Below are 18,712 nucleotides of genomic sequence, written 5' to 3'. Positions count from 1 at the left end.
CCCAGACATCTTGACTTTACCCCAGTGAGACCCATGTTGGACTTGTACTGAACTGTAAGATAACAAATGCATACTGCTTTAAGAGACTAAAGTTGTGATAACTTATGACAGCGATAGAAAACGAATACATTCCCCACTGAGGCTCCCTCCAGCTAGTTCGTCTCTGGCCATTTTTACCCCGGACACTACGGGTTTTCCTCCCTCCACACCTCTGCTCATGCTGTCGGTCCATCCAGGATGTTCAGATCACCTCTCTCCCGGGCTCCTACTAACAACCACCTTTCACGCTAAACTGTCCTCAGCATCGACCACCTGCTATCAGTGTCACCTTCTGCCTGCTCACCCCCTGGGCTCGCCACTAGACCATAAACTCCTTATTTCCCTCTGACTCCACGACCAGGAATGGTCCACAGAGGTTTGAATAGTGGACCTGGGCATCCTTATGTAGAACCTCTGGCTCTTGGCCCCTAACTGCGTCAAGGTCACCTGGGGATCTTAAAAATCCCAATTCTACCAAATCATTGTGGAAGAATGGGAGGTAGCGCCACATGTGTTATTGGGAGAAGATTTCCAAGATTCAGAGTTAGGTGAAAGAAGCAGGGAGTTGAAGAGTGAGTAAAATATGTTACCATTTGTGTGAAAAAGGGAAAAATTTTTTTATATAATTAAAAAAATTTTGACTATCTTCAGAAAGATATGAAAAGTAAGTAAGAGTACATAGCCCCCTGGAACTTTCTGAATCCTGTACCACATATACTTATTACCTATTCACACACAAAAGTAAAATTTTAAAATTCAAAATACTGATTCTTCTTGTACAGTCAGAAAAGGAGCCAGGATGTCCCAGTTGGGATGCAGGAATCTGTGTCTAAAGTACTGTCTGCCAGCTTATTCCAAGTCAGGAACCGAATTTTTAGGAAGAGGACAGAACCAGGATGCAAAGGATATTTGAAAGCATAACCTTAAAATGCACTTAATCGGAAAAATGAAAGCTCTCCAAGGGATTGCAAAGCCAGTTTTGGGAACCCACTGATTTAATCCCTTCTCTGCATTTTATGGATGAGGAAAGAGAGGGAGTGTGACTTGCCCAAAGCTACACAGCCAGCCAGAGGGACAGGCCAGTGCCCCAGCAATGTCTGATAATGACAATGACAGATTCCCAAGCTCTGCCCACCCTCCATGCAAAGACTTCTCCCTTAGAAGACCCTGCCGACTCACAGGGCAGGAGGACAGAAAGATAGAGACGAAAACACCACTTTTTTTTTTTTTTTAAATTAATTTATTTTTTGGCTGTGTTGGGTCTTTGTTGCTGTGCACGGGCTTTCTCTAGTTGCAGCGAGGGCTACTCTTTGTTGCGGTGCATGGGCTTCTCATTGTGGTGGCTTCTCTTTGTTGCAGAGCACAGGCTCTAGGCACGAGGGCTGCAGTAGTTGTGGCACATGGGCTCCGTAGTTGTGGCTCACGGGCTCTAGAGTGCAGGCTCAGTAGTTGTGGCACACGGGCTTAGTTGCTCCGTGGCATGTGGGATCTTCCCGGACCAGGGCTCGAACCCATGTCCCCTGCGTTGGCAGGCGGATTCTTAACCACTGCGCCACCAGGGAAGTCGGAAAACACCATCTTTAATCAACCCACCTGCACAGAAACCAGGGCAACACTCCCTGCCTTGCAAGGTCCCAGCGAGAAGAAAACAGTCTCCTTGAAAAAACCATCTTACAAAAACAAAAGGCTTCAAAGCACCAGTGGCTCAAGTCGTTGAGTAGAAAGGGGCTTGGGGGTGAGATGACAGCTGGCTGGGGGTGGCTCTGAGAAGAGAGGGCTGGAGGCAGGACTTGGTCCAGGAGCAGAGCAGCAGCCAGGCCTGAAGGGAACTGTTGCCCTCCTGAGCTGTACCCATAGCTAACAGGCTCACCATTTGGGACCTTGGGCCCTGTAGTGACCAGAGGGACTCCTGGGTTAGGCTCTTTGGCACAGACCTGCAGATGGGATGGTGGGGTGGGGTCCAAGTTCAGGATATTTTGGCCTTAGATGGGAGGGAATGCTAGATCAGAGGGTGGAGAGCAAGGAATGGTCCCCATGGATGGGCTCAGGTGTGCAGCCGTCTATATTTCCATCTGGTTCCCCCGTGCCTCCCACCCTCCTTCCTAAGCCAGGACCACTCCTACTTCACAAACTGGAAGCCGAGGCCTGATCCTTCTGCCCTGAGATTCACCAGCCAGCGCACAGGATGCAGGGTCCTCAGAGGGGTCTGTGGAGGGAGGCGAGGAGAATGGGCCCTCATCTCTACTTGCTCTTAAGGAAGGGTGCTGGCCCTCCAGACCCCCCACTATGACCTCCACCCCCATTCCGCCTCTTCAGAACAACTTCTGGATTTGTTAGAGGTTGCTTCTGGACACCGGCGTGATCATCAACACTGGTGATCTTTGAACACTGTTGACCAGGCAGCACAGATGAGCCCTTTTCCACTCCGGAACCACAGGTCTTCCAACTGGTGAGGTGGATGGAGCCACCAGGGGTTGGCAGAGTTGCTGAAGGGGTGGGGGATCATGGGTGCAGCAGGCTCAGGGACGTGGAAGGGGGTGGGGCGACTGAGTCGTGTCCCCCCTTTGCTAGAGAGAGCTTGAAAGCTTTGCCAAGGGTGGACAGAGGCCGAGTCTAAGAAGGCTTCCCTGTGGGTCAGGCTGAATTCAGGGCTCTGGGATCCGTCCACCCTGTTCCCAACAAGAGAACGAATATATTGCTTTAAGAGAGGAGTTAGCAAGTGGTGGTGGTGGTATGTGAGTGTGGTGTATATCACATGGGTTCTAGAGTGTCCAAGCTGGAAGGGGGCTTGGAAATGGGTTTTGGAGTCTGAAACTACAGATCATATTCAAGGCCTGCCGCCACCAAAAGCCCAGCTGTGTGGCCTCAAGCAAATTGCTTTACATCTCTGGGCCTCAGTTTCCGTATCTGCAAAATGGGGATTATGTAAAATCCCAGTATAGTCCAGGGAATTGAGAGTCAAGTGAAAAGGCTAGAAAGAGCTCCATTTACGAAGGGATTATTTTAATTATTTGAGGTCGGAAACTGAGGCCCAGAGAGGGCAAGGGCTTTGCCAGATGTCACATAGAGAGTTAGTGATGGAGCTGCGCTTAGAACCCAGAACTCCTGCTTCTAGTTCAGGGTAACTTTCCCCAGGGCTGGTGAATGAATGTGGTGAGATGGGGGTGAGTCTGTCCTGTCCTTTCTCTCTGGACAGGGAACAGGATGCTGGGTGAAGAAGGGTGAAAGGGAGAGGCTGGAGAAGGGCGGGGGGCTCCGGCACACGCCAAGGTGGAGATAAAAAAATACAAACCCTGCGAACCCCCTCCCCCGCCCCACCCCCGCCCCACCCCTTAAGTCCAGGCGGCTAAGCGCCAAGTCCATGTCTCCTTCGGACCCATGTCAAGCCGACCCAGGCTGCAGTCCGGTCAGCGAGCCGCCGGGGGCACGCCTGCCATCTTGGCCAGAGCTCGCGGCTGCGGCGGTCTGTCTAGCCGCGGGGGTGGTCGTGGGGCAGAAGCTACTACCCCGCCCTGCAGGAAACAAAGGCAGGTTAGGGAAGTGGACCCCTAAGTAGGGAGGCGGCGAGACCCGGCTGCCCTCTCCGCTCCTCCCTCCCCTTCTTTCTCCTACACTAACGCCCGAGCCGGGGTCCCTCCACCCCACCCTGCTCCGCGCCGTGACCCACGTGTACAGAGGCTGCAGTTGTAAATGCGACGTCTTCTGCGGCGCCTGGTATCCATAGGAATCAAAACCGCCGATGAAATCAACTGCGGAAGGGCAGATGGCACGTGGTTAGAGACGGGCCTGTGAAGGGGGCTGGGTCCTGAAAGGGAGGAATCTGAGGCCAGACCCTGTACAGGGCCTTAGGGGTTGGGCTTTGTTCCAGTGTCCTGATGGACGGGCCAAGGCCCAAGAGGATAGAGAGCTGGGGGGTGGATGGGGAGGGTGGCCCTTTAAGGGAGAAGGGTGCGGAGAGGCAAGACCTGTTGGGGGTGGGAGTGGGACGAACTGGGAATGGTTGGTGCTTGACAGGAGTGGGGCTGTGGAGCCCCTCAGAGCGACAGGAAGGGGCCTAAGAGGGGCAGGTAGGGGGGCAGTGCTGGAGCCTTGGATCGGGCACCTGGACGTCTGGGCCTCAGCCCAGAATGGGCTGGCTATGCAGATCCCCACTCACCCTGCTGCCTCTTCTTCCCCAGCCCCCAGAGGGGCCCCTTAAATCAGGGATCCCCAACCCCCAGGCCACAGACCGGTACTGGTGTTAGGAACTGGGCCGCACAGCAGGTGAGCGGCAGGCAAGCAAGCGAAGCGTCATCTGTATTTACAGCCGCTCCCCATCGCTCGCATTACCGCCTGAGCTCCGCCTCCTGTCAGATCAGCAGCGGCATTAGATTCTCACAGGAGCAAGAACCCTACTGTGAACTGCGCATGCGAGGGATCTAGGTTGCGCGCTTCTTATGAGAATCTAATGCCTGATGATCTGAGGTGGAGCTGAGGCCGTGATGCTAGTGCTGGGGAGCAGCTGCAAATACAGATTATCATTAGCAGAGAGGTTTGACTGCACAGAGGCCATAATAAATCAATGCACTTGAATCATCCTGAAAGCACCCCCCCACCCCCCGTCCACGGAAAAAATTGTCTTCCATGAAACCGGTCCCTGGTGCCAGAAAGGTTGGGGACCGCTGCCTTAAATAACCCAGGGCTCCTGCTCTGGCCCCTGTCCAGGGTGCTGACTGCGTGGGGTGGCACGCGGCCAGGTTTCCCCAGTTCCCTAGGGGCTCCGCACTCACAGCTGTCCTCCTCCTCCAGGAATACTTTGCTCACGTAGCAGGCGAACACGAAGCCGAACAGCTGGGGGAGGACACAGCGCGTCAGGGAGGGAGGGAGGAGAGGGAAGCTCTTCCTTCACCCCCTGCCTGGCCCTGCCCACCCCCACTGGGGGGTCCATGTGTGCTAAGAGGAAGGCAAACCCATAACAACTCCAAGTCAAATGACTGCGCCTTAAACTTAATATACCTGGTTCTATTCTCCGTTCTGGGAGTATGATTTTGGACAAGTAATTATTTTACCTCTTTGAGCCTCAGTTTCCCCAGTTGGACCTGGGCAATACCTTACTGGCTTGTTAAGAGGAAAGAGGATCATGTAACTGTGTGTGTAAAGTGGCTAGGGCAGGGCTGAGACAGGCAGGGGGACAGAACTCACAGCCAGGAAGATCTGCAGGGCACTGCTGAGTGCTTCAATGTAGGGGTAGTCAAGCAGGCAGCCGGTGACCGAGATGACATGGTGGTCCTCCAGGGCCAGGCGGGAGTTCAGGACAGGTGTCACCAGGCAGCCTGGCCCGTTCTCCATCCACCAGGAGCGGTGCAGGGATGTGTTGAAGGTCATGATGAAGTCCCGGTCCTAGGGGCAGAGGGGCCTAGGATACTGAACTTGGGCCGGAGGCGGTGGGGGTGGGGCGGAAATCCTCCCCAGGCTCCAGGAGACTTCTTTTTTTTTTTTGGCAGCACCGCACTTCTTGTGGGATCCTAGTTCCCTGACCAGGGATCGAACCCGGGCCCCGGCAGTGAAAGTGCCGAGTCCTAACCACTGGACCCCCAGGGAATTCCCTCCAGAAGACTTTATATAAGGTCTGCTTCACACCTGGGTTGTTGTAACAGCTTCCTTTCCTGGCTTGATTTGCGAAAGGTATGGAGGAAGTCTGTATCTGCAAGTCTACATTTGGCCAGTAGGTGGCGCTTGATGACCATGCAGGCCTCACTCCTCTATCAGAGATGGAAGGGGCTGGTTCAAACCCACAGGAGTCTCAGAATTTCAGGGCTGGAAGGGACATTAATGGTGACCGGGTCCAATTATCCAGCTGTTGGTGAAATCCTCAATACAGACCCCTTCACAGCCCGTTCAGCCTCTCCACTGCTCCCTGTGTGTGACCCTGGGCAAACCTCTTTAGACCTTGGTCTCCCCGTTTGAAATGGAGAAGGGGCTGGCCTACATCAGAAGTTCTTACCCACGTGTGCATCTGTTTTCCTCAGTCCATTCACTCAGGCAGTCTGTTAACAAATATTCACTGCATGCTGACTTGGTGCCAAGCACTGACATGTTCGATCTCCTTTCATCCCCGCAGCAACCACATGAAACTGGGGTTTCTATTCACTATACTTACTAGATGACGAAATTGAAGCTCAGAGAGGGTAAGCTACCCTCTGGACCGCGAGGGAATTCCCCATCATTTGTTTTTAAGAAGTACAGAGAATGCCAGAAATGAAAACGTAGGGATAGGGGACAGGGAGCACAGATTACTCGAATGTGTAGAGGGCGGTCTCTTCAAGAGATGATGCCCCTGGGACCCACACCACAGGAGCCCTTGGGGCGGGGGATGGGAAAGGTCAGTCTCTGCTCTCTGGCACTGCCAGGCCTGAGGCTTACCTGGGACAGCTGTCCAACCTCCAAGTAGAAGCAGATGATAAACGCATTCCAGCCAACCCAAAGCACCAGCCAGGCTGCATACTGGGGAAAGCAGAGGTGGGATCAGGGTGGGGCCTGGAGGAGTGGGGATGGGATGGGTCAATGGACGGAGGAGACCTTTGCAGGGGAAACTATGACAATGCCTCACGCAGAAAGCAATATAGTTTACACATCATTTTACAACCATCCAGTCCTTACCAGAGCCCTGCAGGGAAGGCGCTGTCTTTCTCTTTAAAGATCACTAAGTAAAGGCTCAGAGAGGTTGACATTTTCCAAGATCACACAGCTAGGAAGAGGTAGGGCTGGCATGCAAACCTAAGTCCTCTGGTAGCTAATCCTATCCACTCTGCAGAGAACCACAGACACCAGATGGCATCCTACCCATGGCAAAGAACTAGAAAGGAGCTGGATATTTCCACCCAAATCCCATGCCTAAGCCAGTGGCAGCCGTCTGGCAGACAGTGCCGTTTACAGTGGTGCCGGGGGCTTTCCTGAGAACTGGAGAGAAGGGTCCTCTTATCTCAGGTGAGGGAGAGCTTTGGAAGGGCCCTGTTCACCTGGCTTCTGGAACTGAGCCCGTGGGAGGTGTGGAGAAGCCCTAGAATGAGCGCGAGTGGGCTCTGGGGGGGGGCATGACATTACATGGCATTGTTACTTTGGGTGTCAAGCATTTCTGTCATAAATCTATCAGAAAGCCTTTTCCCTCAAGAGAGGTGTATAAATGAGTCACTGAGGAAGAGCAAGGGACAAGGATGAGACTAGTTGAAAACAGGAGTTTGATAATCAAGGACCAGAGCTTGGAAAGAGGAAGTAGGAGGAGGGAGCCAGGGACATAATGCACTCCTGGGATTGGGGCACAGGAGGCACTGGCCTCAAGGCCACACTAGCCACACTAGACCACATTTTTGATGAACATCAAGGGACAGAAGCCAAGCCTTCCTGAAGCAACTTGAGAAACCAAACAAGACGAAGTCCAGCCCTCGCACGGGCTTACTGGGCAGCGTGGTGATGCGGCAGGAGCCTCCGCTCTGGACAGGATGCTCTAACCCTGCCACTTATTAGCTGTGTGACTTTAGGAAGCCTTGTCACCTTTCTGAGCCTCATTTCCTCATCTGGAAAATGGAGATAAGATATACTTCGCAGGGCTGTTGTAAAGATAAGTAAAGCAGGTGAAACTCTTAGCACGTGCCTGGAATATGGTAGGCACTCACTAAATGATATACCTTGTTAATATTTGGAATTTTCTGTAGAAAATTCTTTAGGAAAAATACTAATTTTGTCTCCACTGAGCAAAGAAGCATTGGGATTTGAACATCCACATCACCAGCTGGGCTGGAGCCCAGCCAGTGGCAGGGGTCTAGGTGCCCAGGGTGGAGGGCAGCTTTGGCTGGAGAACAAGGTGGGAACGGATGGGGCTGAGAAGAGGGGGGTTGGCTTGTGGAGAGGCCAAGTGAGCCATACCAGAATGAGGTACCGGGAGCGGTACTGCACGGTACCAAAGATGCCCAGGATAACTGCCATGATGTGCAGGAAGTTGGCTAGGATAGGAGCCCACTGGTAGCCCAGGAAGTCAAAGATCTGCCGCTCCAACGCAGCCACCTGTGGGAAAGAGCAGGCTGAGGCCACAGTCACCACCTAAAAAAGGAGGACAGGTACTCCTTTTCAACCCTGTGGAGCAGGTGACACCAGTTACCATGGTGATGAGGAACAATGACCTGATTATACACAAGTCTCAGCGCCATCCCAGCCCCGCAGTACCAAAGGGATGCTGGGAGGTGAGGACAGGTCTGTGAGGATGAGCGGGACAGAGCCCTGTTCATCACTTTGGGGTGGGCTAAAGGCAGATGGGAGCCGGGGTTCAGAACGCCTTCCTCCCTGCCAAGAAGCCTCCCCATTGGCACCTATACTTTCCCTGGGGGGCAGATCTCTGCCCGTGGTCAGGATCCAGACTGCCTCCCCCTAGCTCTGGCCTAGGGCTGAGCCAGGGCCCTGGAGACCCCGGGGAAGCCTGGGGGCTCAGTCACGTTCTTCCAAGGACCCCTATCTGGAGGTTGCCCTGGCCCACGGGATCCACAGGCTACAGAGAAAAGGGATTTTTTTCACTCCCTGTCCCTGAGGGAGCTGTAGTAGGTTGCACAATTGGCCTCAAATTCTTTCTCTTCCTACTTCCGTGCTCTTTAGCAGTGCCCTCCCACACTAATTTTGTGCTTGGTCACGTGACTTGCTTTGTTCAAGGGGACTTTAGCAAAGAGGAAGCAAGTGAAGGCTTGAAAAACGCCGGTGCATTGGAGCTTGCCCACTTGTTATACTTGTAACACAGAGAACACCTTGTGAAAGAGCTCAAGCCGACCTGCTGGAGGAAGAGAGGCCACAGAGAAAAGAACCAAGGCACCCCAGCTGACAGACAGTCAACCATCAACACACACGAGTGAGGCCATCCTAGATCATTCAGATGCTAGCCAACCCACCAACTGACCAAAGACAGGTCGCCAGACCAAAAATTCTCCCAGCTGACCCACAGAATCGTGAGCTAAATAAAATGGTTGTTTTTTTATTTTTTATTTTATTTTTTTTGCGGTATGCAGGCCTCTCATTGTTGTGGCCTCTCCCGCTGCGGAGCACAGGCTCCGGATGCGCAGGCTCAGCGGCCATGGCTCACGGGCCCAGCCGCTCCGCGGCATGTGGGATCTTCCCAGACCGGGGCACGAACCTGTGTCCCCTGCATCGGCAGGCGGACTCTCAACCACTGTGCCACCAGGGAAGCCCTTGTTTTATTTTTTATTATTATTTTTCTTCAATTTTTGGCTGCGCCACGCGGCTTTCACAATCTTAGTTCCCTGACCAGGGATCGAACCCAGGCCCATGGCAGTGAAAGTGCTGAGTCCTAACCACTGGACCACCGGGGAATTCCCTAAAATGGCTATTTTAAACCACTGCATTTTGGAGGGATTTGTTACGCAGCAAAAGGTAACTGATATAGGACTCAGTCAACACTCCCTTTCCAGAAGCCCCTGGTTCAACCTTTCAGCTGATACATTTAGGAACAAAGGTACCAAGGATACCAGTTGTTATTGACTGTCCCATATTCCTTCTTCTGTTGACAGAACTTATCTCTTTGTTGTGGAAACTGCCTCCCAGACCCTCAGTCCATGTGGCTTGGGCAGGGCTGAGCCCACTTCTAATTTCTTTTTTTTTTAAATAAATTTATTTATTTTATTTATTTATTTTTGGCTGTGTTGGGTCTTCGTTCCTGTGTGCAGGCTTTCTCTAGTTGAGGCGAGTGGGGGCTACCCTTTGTTGCGGTGCGCAGGCTTCTCATTGCAGTGGTTTCGCTTGTTGCAGAGCACAGGCTCTAGGCATGTGAACTTCAGTAGTTGTGGTATGCGGGCTCAGCTGTCGTGGCTCATGGGCTCTAAAGCGCAGGCTCGGCAGTTGTGGCGCACGAGCTTAGTTGCTCCACGGCATGTGGGATCTTCCTGGACCAGGGCTTGAACCCGTGTCGCCTGCATTGGCAGGCAGATTCCTAACCACTGCGCCACCAGGGAAGTCCCCCCACTTCTAATTTCTGCAGTGGGCTAGTGACCCAAGTCTAAGCAAATAGGCAACACACAGTGATCTGTCCAGGGATGGGCACTCAGCCTGCGCCCTGAGAGTTATCCTGGATACTTGCTGGGGCATCAGGACAGAAATGCCACCTGCCAAGATACCTGGATGGGCATAGTGTCAGCTGAGAGCTGTTGGTGGCTGTCTTTGCCACCACTTGGGGGACAGCCAGCTTGAGGAGGAAGCCAAAGCTAAAGGAAAGAGAGTGAGGAAGGAAGAGTGAACAAACAAGGGGAGTGTCTGGGAGACATCGTTTTAGGTCTGAGGATCTAGCCATGCCTAAACAAATTCTCCCTACTTGTACTTCTGATTCTGTCACTTGCACCCAAGAGTCCTGACTACATAGAAGGAGAGAGAAGAGGGTCTGCCTAGGGAGGAAGAAAGAAGATCCTGATAAAGTAAGAAGATCCCAGAAGCCTTTTTCCTGGCAGGGAGGCAAGAGGAGATGGACCTGATGGTACCACACAGATGGCAAAGCCTGGGCAGAGACCCAGGAAGCTGCAGGCCCAACCCTAGCACCCACCCACCTGGCACCAGCCTGCCTCTTGCTGGTGACTCCCCTCCCAGAGCTCTGCAGATTGTAAAGAGCCTTCCAAGTTCATCTCTCACTGGATACTTCTTGGCAGAAAGGCACTGCTGAGATCATTAACTCAGAAGAAAGAAACCATGAGGCTCAGCGAGGGGAAGTGACTTGCCCAAGGTCACACAGCAGGTTGGTGGCAGAGCCAGACAGCCATTCTGCCTTTGTCTGCCTCCTGTCCCACCTTGGCACCAACACACCACCTTTCCCAGTTGGCACTGGCTCGGGAGTTAAGACATGTGGTTTCTGGTTGAGAGTCTGACACTGGTTCCTGGCGTACTTGGGCAGGCTGCCTTCTCTGTGGGTCTTGAGATCGTCTTACATAGAGGCTGCCAGACTAAATGACCTCTGAGGGCCCTTCTGGTTTTGAATCCAGTGGCCTGCCAACCTTGGGGGAGAAACTCCCCAGGCTGCTTCCCCTGCCCAGAGCTCCTGCCCCACTTCTCTCCTCCTTTCTACCCTGACTCTGTTAGGCCTTGGGGAGTCCTGGTGGTTTGCGGTCCAGCTGGATGCTCTCAATTCAGCTGGCACGGGGTCCTGGCAAGGAGGGTGAGCCAGAGTTGCCCAGGCTCATAGTGTATTGGGGAGACACCCTGCCTGGATACAACTACCTAAACCTGACATCACCCCTACCCCCACTCTGGCCCTAGCTCAAAACTCCTGTGTTCTCAGGGACCTCATTGATAAAGTGAGCAGCACTGGAGTCACCAAAACTCAAGTTCAAACTGCAGTTCTGCTGTGTGACTTAGGGCAAATTACTTTCCCTCTCTGAGCCTATTTCTTTAACTATAAATGGGGAAGATAATCCCTCCCCTGAGAAGTTGTTGTGAGGATATGGAGACATCACATAAACTAATAATTAGACTTAATATACGGTGGTTAATTAGTAGGAGACCTAACAGTCAAAGCTTCTTAGTTGGGCTTTGACGGCTGCTAGGATCTGGCTCAATTCTTTATTCCCAGCCAGTTCCTGCCCCCAAGCAGCTGAAATAACAGTTGAGGATCCACCATCATTTCCCTTTCCTTATATCCAAGTCCTCCTTGGTTTTCAAAACATAGCACAATTTTCTCCGTTCCTAGGAAGACCTCCTGACTGGCCCAAAGGGATCTCTCTTTCCACTGAATATGGAACACTGGCTGTTCTTGTCACTCTGAGCCATCCTTCCAGCCTCCCTCCAGCCTCCCATCCAACAACTGCCCACTCATTCATCAAAGCGCCATCCACATCCATTTACTCCTCCATCTGACATCTGACATGCCCTCATCCATCCAGGGTACATCATTTACTTATTCACAGAACGTTTAGTCTGTGTCAGACCCTGTGCTGGCGCGGATATGCTGAAATGAATACGTTGCAGTCCCTGCCCTTTGGGAACTCAGAGCCTAGGAGGGGAGACGGATGGAAAATTGGACAGTTAAAAACCACTGTGATCAGCGGGATAACCCAGGCCTGAACGATGCTGCCTCTCCCTCCAATGGTGAGTGCAGAAATCGATGTAAATAAATAAATAGTTTAATTGAGATTCAGTGTCTTATAAATAACCCCAATTCTAAAATTGTTACCTTTTATTCAAAAACAAAGGCAAATATTCCAGAACTCCTGCTTCTGCAGCAGTGACATGCAGGTAATTAACAAATAAAGATAAGAACAAAAAATAGGAGGAATATCTTCCCCATCTGGTTGCAATGGCTTAGAAACAATAATGTCAGGGCTGCAGTGGTGGTAAATCATAACTGGCCTTGGAGTGTCTCTTTTTTTCTTCTTCCTTCTGGCCGCACTGCTCTGCATGTGGGATCTTACTTCCCCAACCAGGGATGAAACCTGTGCTCCTTGCACTGGAAGTGCGGAGTCTTAACCACTGGACCACCAGGGAAGTGCCTAGAGTGTCTTTTTCACTTTGATGGGAGGACCTGTGTGGAGACAATAGCAACCTACTCCGTTGCAAAAAGTTCAAGTACACGTGCATTGAGAGGGAAAAAGTGACTTCGGTGGGCTTCCCTGGTGGTGCAGTGGTTAAGAATCCCCTGGCCAACGCAGGGGACACAGGTTCGAGCCCTGGTCCGGGAAGATTCCACATGCCACAGAGCAACTAAGCCTGTGCTCCACAACTACTGAGCCTGTGCTTTAGAGCCCACGAGCCACAACTACTGAAGCCCGCGAGCCTAGAGCCCGTGCTCCCCAACAAGACAAGCCACCGCAATGAGAAGCCCACGCACTGCAACAAAGAGTAGCCCCTGCTCGCCACGACTAGAGAAAGCCCACACGCAGCAACAAAGACCCAACGCAGCCAAATTAATTAATTAATTATTTTTTTTAAAAAGTGACTTCAGGGATATTTTTTCCTGGTTAGCCTACAAGTTAGGTGAGGCTGGCTTCTTGGGTCTCTCTCCTAAGTGGGCCAGCACAGAAGCTTCTGTGGGCAACTGCTGTAGCCTCCCGCCTCATCTCCTGGCAGAAGGAGGCTGCCTACCGACCTACCGAATGCTTTTTCTAAAGCACAAATCTGGTCGAATCACTCTTGTCATCAATGCAGCCCAGAGAGCCTGGGGTAATCCTTATGGCCTCTGGGTCAGCCAATCCCCCGGTCACAAGGACCCCAGATAAGCGGGGTGAGTCCCCTGACTGTAGTCCCAGAAAGACAGATGAGATCCAGTCCCCCCAGCCTCACAGCCCTGTCTGGATCTGTCAATGCCCACAGAGTAAGGCCCACTTTCCTGCCCATTGGTCCTCTCTGCCCTTGATCTACACAACGCTCTATGCCGCTTCCTCTGACCCAGCCCTCCCCTGGCCCCCGGCCCCCTTTCATGACCCCTTCCACACCAGCAAGTGTCTCTACGGCCTCGGCGCCTTCCCTAAGGGGTCCCCCCACCCCTTAAACGTTGCACCCAAGGATGCTGTCTTCCCTGTAGTCTTCTCAGTGACTCTGTTTCTCTTCTCTCACCCCATGCTCCTCAGGCCCAAAGGTGGGGCTGGTATCCTCTGGGGTCCCCAAACTGCCTGCAGAACTGTGCGACCCAGTGGCTATCCCACCCTCATCCACTGCTGGACTCATCAGCCACTGGCCTCCGGGTCTTGTCCCTTCCTTGAAAACGATCCCACGACCGCTGCATCATCCTGGTCGACTCTGACATCTGGGGGCCACCCCCTCCAGCACCCTAACCTCTCAAGTCCTCTCCCATGACCTTTGCTTCCATTCTTCCTTGTCCATGGTCACTTCTTGGAATGCGTCATCACCCATAACTGCCCTGCCTCCGAAGTCGCCAATTTGAGAGCCCCTCTCAGACACTCCAGCTTCTTCCCAACACCCTTCACGATGACGGGCCCATCAGCCTGCTGGGATCACATGACCCCTCACTTCACCATCAGTTTTGCCTGTAACCCAAACTGTCATACTCCTCTGCCTTTTCATCACGTCTGTGAGGAAAAGCCCACACCTAGATAAACCCAATTAATAGTTTTCTCAGTTCTCGCAAAGCAGCCAAGCACTTCTGGAGAAAGTCACTCCACGGGGCAGACTGGGGCCACTGGAGATCCGGAATAATCGACTACAAGAAGCTCCCCGATGCTGTCCCACAACCCAACTAGGCTTCTCTGAGGAACTCACTCCTAATATTTCAGATCTTCTTGCTGTCCTCAACCTTCCTGGGTCCCCTTCGCCCCCACCCTGGTAAAGACCTGGTCTCCCCCCACCCCCTATACTTGACGCTCTGCCCCTCCCCGCACTAAAGGTCAGTGCCTCCTCCTGCATTCTGAACCCTGCCTTCTACCTACCCGGGAGCCCACATCACCCACGATCTCTTCTCTTGTAAACCCAATCTCTTCCCCTGCCCAGAATCCTTCCCACTGGCTCCTAAACATGCTTAAGCCTCTTCTACTTAAAAAAATAAAGTAAATTGGGCTTCCCTGGTGGCGCAGTGGTTGAGAGTCCGCCTGCCGATGCAGGGGACACGGGTTCGTGCCCCGGTCCGGGAGGATCCCACATGCCGCGGAGCGGCTGGGCCCGTGAGCCATGGCCGATGAGCCTGCACGTCTGGAGCCTGTGCTCCGCAACGGGAGAGGCCACAACAGTGAGAGGCCCGCGTACCGCCAAAAAAACAGACAAACAAGCAAAAAACAACAAAAAAATAAATAGAAAGTCCCCTTTTCCCCCTCCAACTAATGCCTTATCTAGTCCAATGCTCTCACATCCAAAACTGTTTAAAGGTCTCCATGCCCTCCCTGCTACTCACCCCTCCAGCCACTTGCTACAATTTGGTCCAGGGGTTAGGAGCAGAGCTGGGCTAGAATCCTGGTGCCGCTGGTTTTTCTACAACTCTGGGAAGTCACTTAACCTCTCTGTGCCTCAGTTTTCTCACCAACAAAATGGGTATGATTCATGGTACTTCCTTCATCTGGTTGTGAGGAGAGTCAGCATTATTTAAAATTACATTCCGCTGCCGAGCTCCCTGCCTCCCCCCTTGCTTTATTTTCTCCACGGCACTTATCACTGACTAACCTACTATTCACTCCTTATTTACTGCCTCCTGCATTAGAAGGCAAACTCCACGAGAGTGGGGATGTTCACTGCTGCATTTCCAGCGGCGAGAGCCGTGCCTGGAGCACACATTCTCCACCTCCTTGGCCTGATTCCGGTGCAGCCTATCCTCCTGCGCAGTCAGGCCCCTAAGTATCAGAGCACCTCAGGGCCACAGCCCAGCCCCTCTTCACACTCCACGTGTCCCAGCAAATGCATGTCCCCCCCCAGCTTCAGTTCCTGCAGCCTCCAGCCCTTTTATAACCAAGTATCCATTGGACGGTTCATCACGAACTTAATACATCCAAACCTAGTCCATTTGCAGTGATGTGGGCCCCATGATGTGTCCGGCTGCATGACCAAGAACGGTAAGCTGTAGGCCCTGGTCTTCCTGCTGCTCACCTGCGTTCCCAGTCTGTCATCAACTGGCTCTCTGCTCTTCTGAATCTCTCTCACATCTGGCCACCTTCCTCCCTCTACCTTCTCTCACCTGGCCAACTGCAATACCAGCCCCCAGTCTACTTCAAGCCTAACCCACCCGTTTCCGTTTCCGGAGTGAGGCTTCCACGAGGCTCCCCTGCTGCCCCTCCCCCTGCCCTTAGCTCCCCACCCCCATCCCTGATTATTTATTTATTGGGTAGCTGCCAGCTGAGGGGGATGCAGTTGCCATGGGAACTTTCAGCCCTGAGTCAGGGCTGCCTCTGCTCTCAGTAGGATGCTCTTGTCTGTCTAGACGCCAACCCCAGGAGCCCAACACCAGGTGGGGGGTTGGGGATAGGGAGTGAGAAATGAATAATGCAGATGGGCCCACCCCGGCCCCCAGGAAGCCGGCTGGGGGAGAGGGCGGGCAGAGGGCTGGGCTTGGGGCCACAGAACCCAACAGAAGGCTCTTGTGTCCAAGCCCTTGCCAGCCAGTTCTGCAAGTCAACTACTTTCTGTCCAAAATTCCAGCCATATCGCCATGGGACTTAGATACAGAAGTCAGGCTGTCTGGGGGATGAGGAAGGGGCTCCTGAAGTTTCTGGAGAATAGTTTGGTCGCGCCTGGTCTCCTTTACTGACATTAGTTCACACAGATGCTGAGGTGGGAAGAACCCGCCATTGGGGGTCAGGCACACCTGAGTTCCATTCCCAGCTCAGTCCGACTCACTGTGTGACCTCAGGCAAGTTACTCCCCTTTCTGGGAAAACGTCCTGAGGGTTTGGACAGTGCATGTAAAGCTCTCATCCCGGTACTTGGTACACAGTTGGTGCTCAGGATATGACTACAGCCTTTGCTGCATCCCCAAACTCAAGCCCCCCTTTTCCCAATGGATTTCTGAGGCAGCTGACAAAATTAAACTCGACTCAGCCCCTCATCCGTGAAATGAGGTAGTGGGACTGAAGCTGCAGATGGCAGAACTGGAAGGACCCCTGGAGATCTGTTGGTCCAACCCCCTCATTAGAGAGGTGAGCAAACTGACAGCAGAGAGGGGCAGTGACTCGTCTAAGGAGAGGGTCTTCTCTCTTTCTCTGAGCTCTGTCCCCATCTCCAGGGTCCATCTGGCGTCCATGCCATTTGAGTATGAGTTGAAATAAACACCCAGCAAGAGATTAAAAGGAGTACAGTCATGGAGACCAGGTAGTCTCTGGCAGGGTCAGGGAAGATGGGCCTAAAAGGGACTCAATTCAGTGAACAAATATTTCTTGAGCACCTACTACGTGCCAGGCCCGGGTATACAGCAATGAGCAAGCTGGCGTGGTTTCGGCTCCATAGAGTTCTAGTCTAAAGACAGATACCACAGTCCTCTGGGAGCTGATGAAGGGGGCTTCTCTGCCTGGTTTCCCACCCACTGTGCATAGTGATCTGTGGGGAGTTCTTTCTACCCCCAACACACGCACACATTCTCTCTCTCTCTCCTCCTTTTCCAGGGCTCCCACAGCCCTTCTGCCTCTCTCTGTCCCAGCCTGGATCCTGCTGGAAAATGGCCAAGGCTATCAGAGTTAAGTGAAAAAAAAAAAACCAAAACAAGCTGCAGAACAATATGATTCCATTTATGTAAAAAAAACAAAAGCAAAAAAAAAAAAAGACACATGAAATGCGTGTGATTGTAAATGCAGAATCAAGAGCCTGGGAAACATAACAAACGGTTATGAGAACCTCTCTCCAGGGAGCGGGAAGGGGGAAACTTTTACTTTTAAATACATAAACTTTGGTATTTCTAAGATGTTTTAAAACAAAGCTATAATTTTTAAAAAGTTAAGAGAAATGTTGTAAGATGTTGTTGACTCGTTGTTAGACTGTGTGAAAGAGCACTTGGGTGGCTCAGAGGATCTGAGGTCTCCTTCTGTGATGTGAATGTGCCTTGGGATCCAGGGCAAGACTCCTCTGGGCCTCAGTGTTCTCATCTGTATAATGGGGGCCTCTGCCGCTCCAAGTCGCTATCTAGGCCTGGTGTTGCTGTAGCCCGCCTGCCTTCAGGGGGACTGCCCTTGGGGTCCTGTGACCTCTGCTGAGAGCCTAATGGCCCGTCTTCACCAGAAGGTGGTTCTGCCAGTCCCTGGTACAGCCTGCCTCTAGGTTCTGCCTGGGTCATCAGAGCCCTGCCTCTCCCTGACTACACACAGATCCACCATCACCCCTCCTCCAGGTGCCATCAGCCCTCTCCCCACAGCCCTTGTGTGGCCAGCTTGATATGAGGAGGCTCAGTGTGGTCACTTGAGTCTCCTGAAGTCACTCAGACAGGATGTGGCAGAGCTAAGGTCTGAGCCCTGTCTCTACACCCACTGCTCTTCCCACTCACCAGACATCTCTCCAGAGACAGTCACGGGCATACGAAGGGACAGAGTGGAGGCGGGGGCAGAACCTGCTCTGCATCAAAGGGCCTCTCATGAGCCGCCCAGCCCAGCCTCCCATGGGCAGTGAAGTAACAGCTAATGTTTATTAACCTATTAGTGCCAGGCACTGTCCTGAGTACTTCACACCTGTTCATTCATTCATTCTACCAGTTCATTCATTCGTTCTACCAACAGTTCTTGAGCGTCTTTTCTAGGCTTAGTGCTGAGAACTCAGTGGTGAATACAGAGGGCCCAGCTCCTGTCCTCACGGGATGACAGTCCTGCCCGTAGCCTCCTCAGTGCAGTCATCAGAACACCTGCCCCAGGCCAGAGAGCAGGGGAAGTGGGAAAGGGGCAAGAAGAGAGGAAGCTCTTTCCCACTAGAAAACTAGGGAATTCCCTGGCAGTCCAGTAGTTAGGACTCCGTGCTTTCACTGCCGAGGGCCTGGGTTCAATCCCTGGTTGAACTAAGATCCTGCAAGCCGCGCGATGCAGCCAAACAACAAAACTAAACTAACCTCTCCCAATGGGTCTGAGAATTGTAGAGTCATTTATTGAGTACCTACTGTATACTACCCCTCATACTCGGGTCACATTTCTCTTTTTTTTTTTGGCCTGTGCTGAGTGGCTTGCAGGCCCAGGCCCCCGGCAGTGGAAGCGCAGAGTCCTAACCACTGGACCACCAGGGAATTCCTGGGTCACATCTCTTAATCTTCCCCC

At 52.6% G+C, this 18,712-nt stretch overlaps 1 protein-coding gene across 1 annotated transcript in view; it reads right to left on the bottom strand.

Moving 5' to 3' along the window:
• Positions 1-3,446: 3,446 nt before the first annotated feature.
• NKAIN1 (sodium/potassium transporting ATPase interacting 1) overlaps positions 3,447-18,712 on the bottom strand; it is a gene marked incomplete at both ends in the record, with an annotated part of 41,699 nt that continues 26,433 nt past the window's right edge. Inside the window, 6 exon segments of the mRNA XM_082859838.1 lie at positions 3,447-3,551; positions 3,685-3,788; positions 4,809-4,869; positions 5,221-5,418; positions 6,442-6,522; positions 7,942-8,079. Coding sequence (XP_082715964.1) covers positions 3,447-3,551; positions 3,685-3,788; positions 4,809-4,869; positions 5,221-5,418; positions 6,442-6,522; positions 7,942-8,079 — 687 coding nt within the window.

This window comes from Leucopleurus acutus (genome assembly GCF_964270905.1).
Source record: "Leucopleurus acutus genome assembly, chromosome: 2".
Classification (NCBI taxonomy): domain Eukaryota; kingdom Metazoa; phylum Chordata; class Mammalia; order Artiodactyla; family Delphinidae; genus Leucopleurus; species Leucopleurus acutus.
Note: the sequence above shows the minus strand (reverse complement) of the source record. Positions and strands in the feature narration are given on the sequence as shown.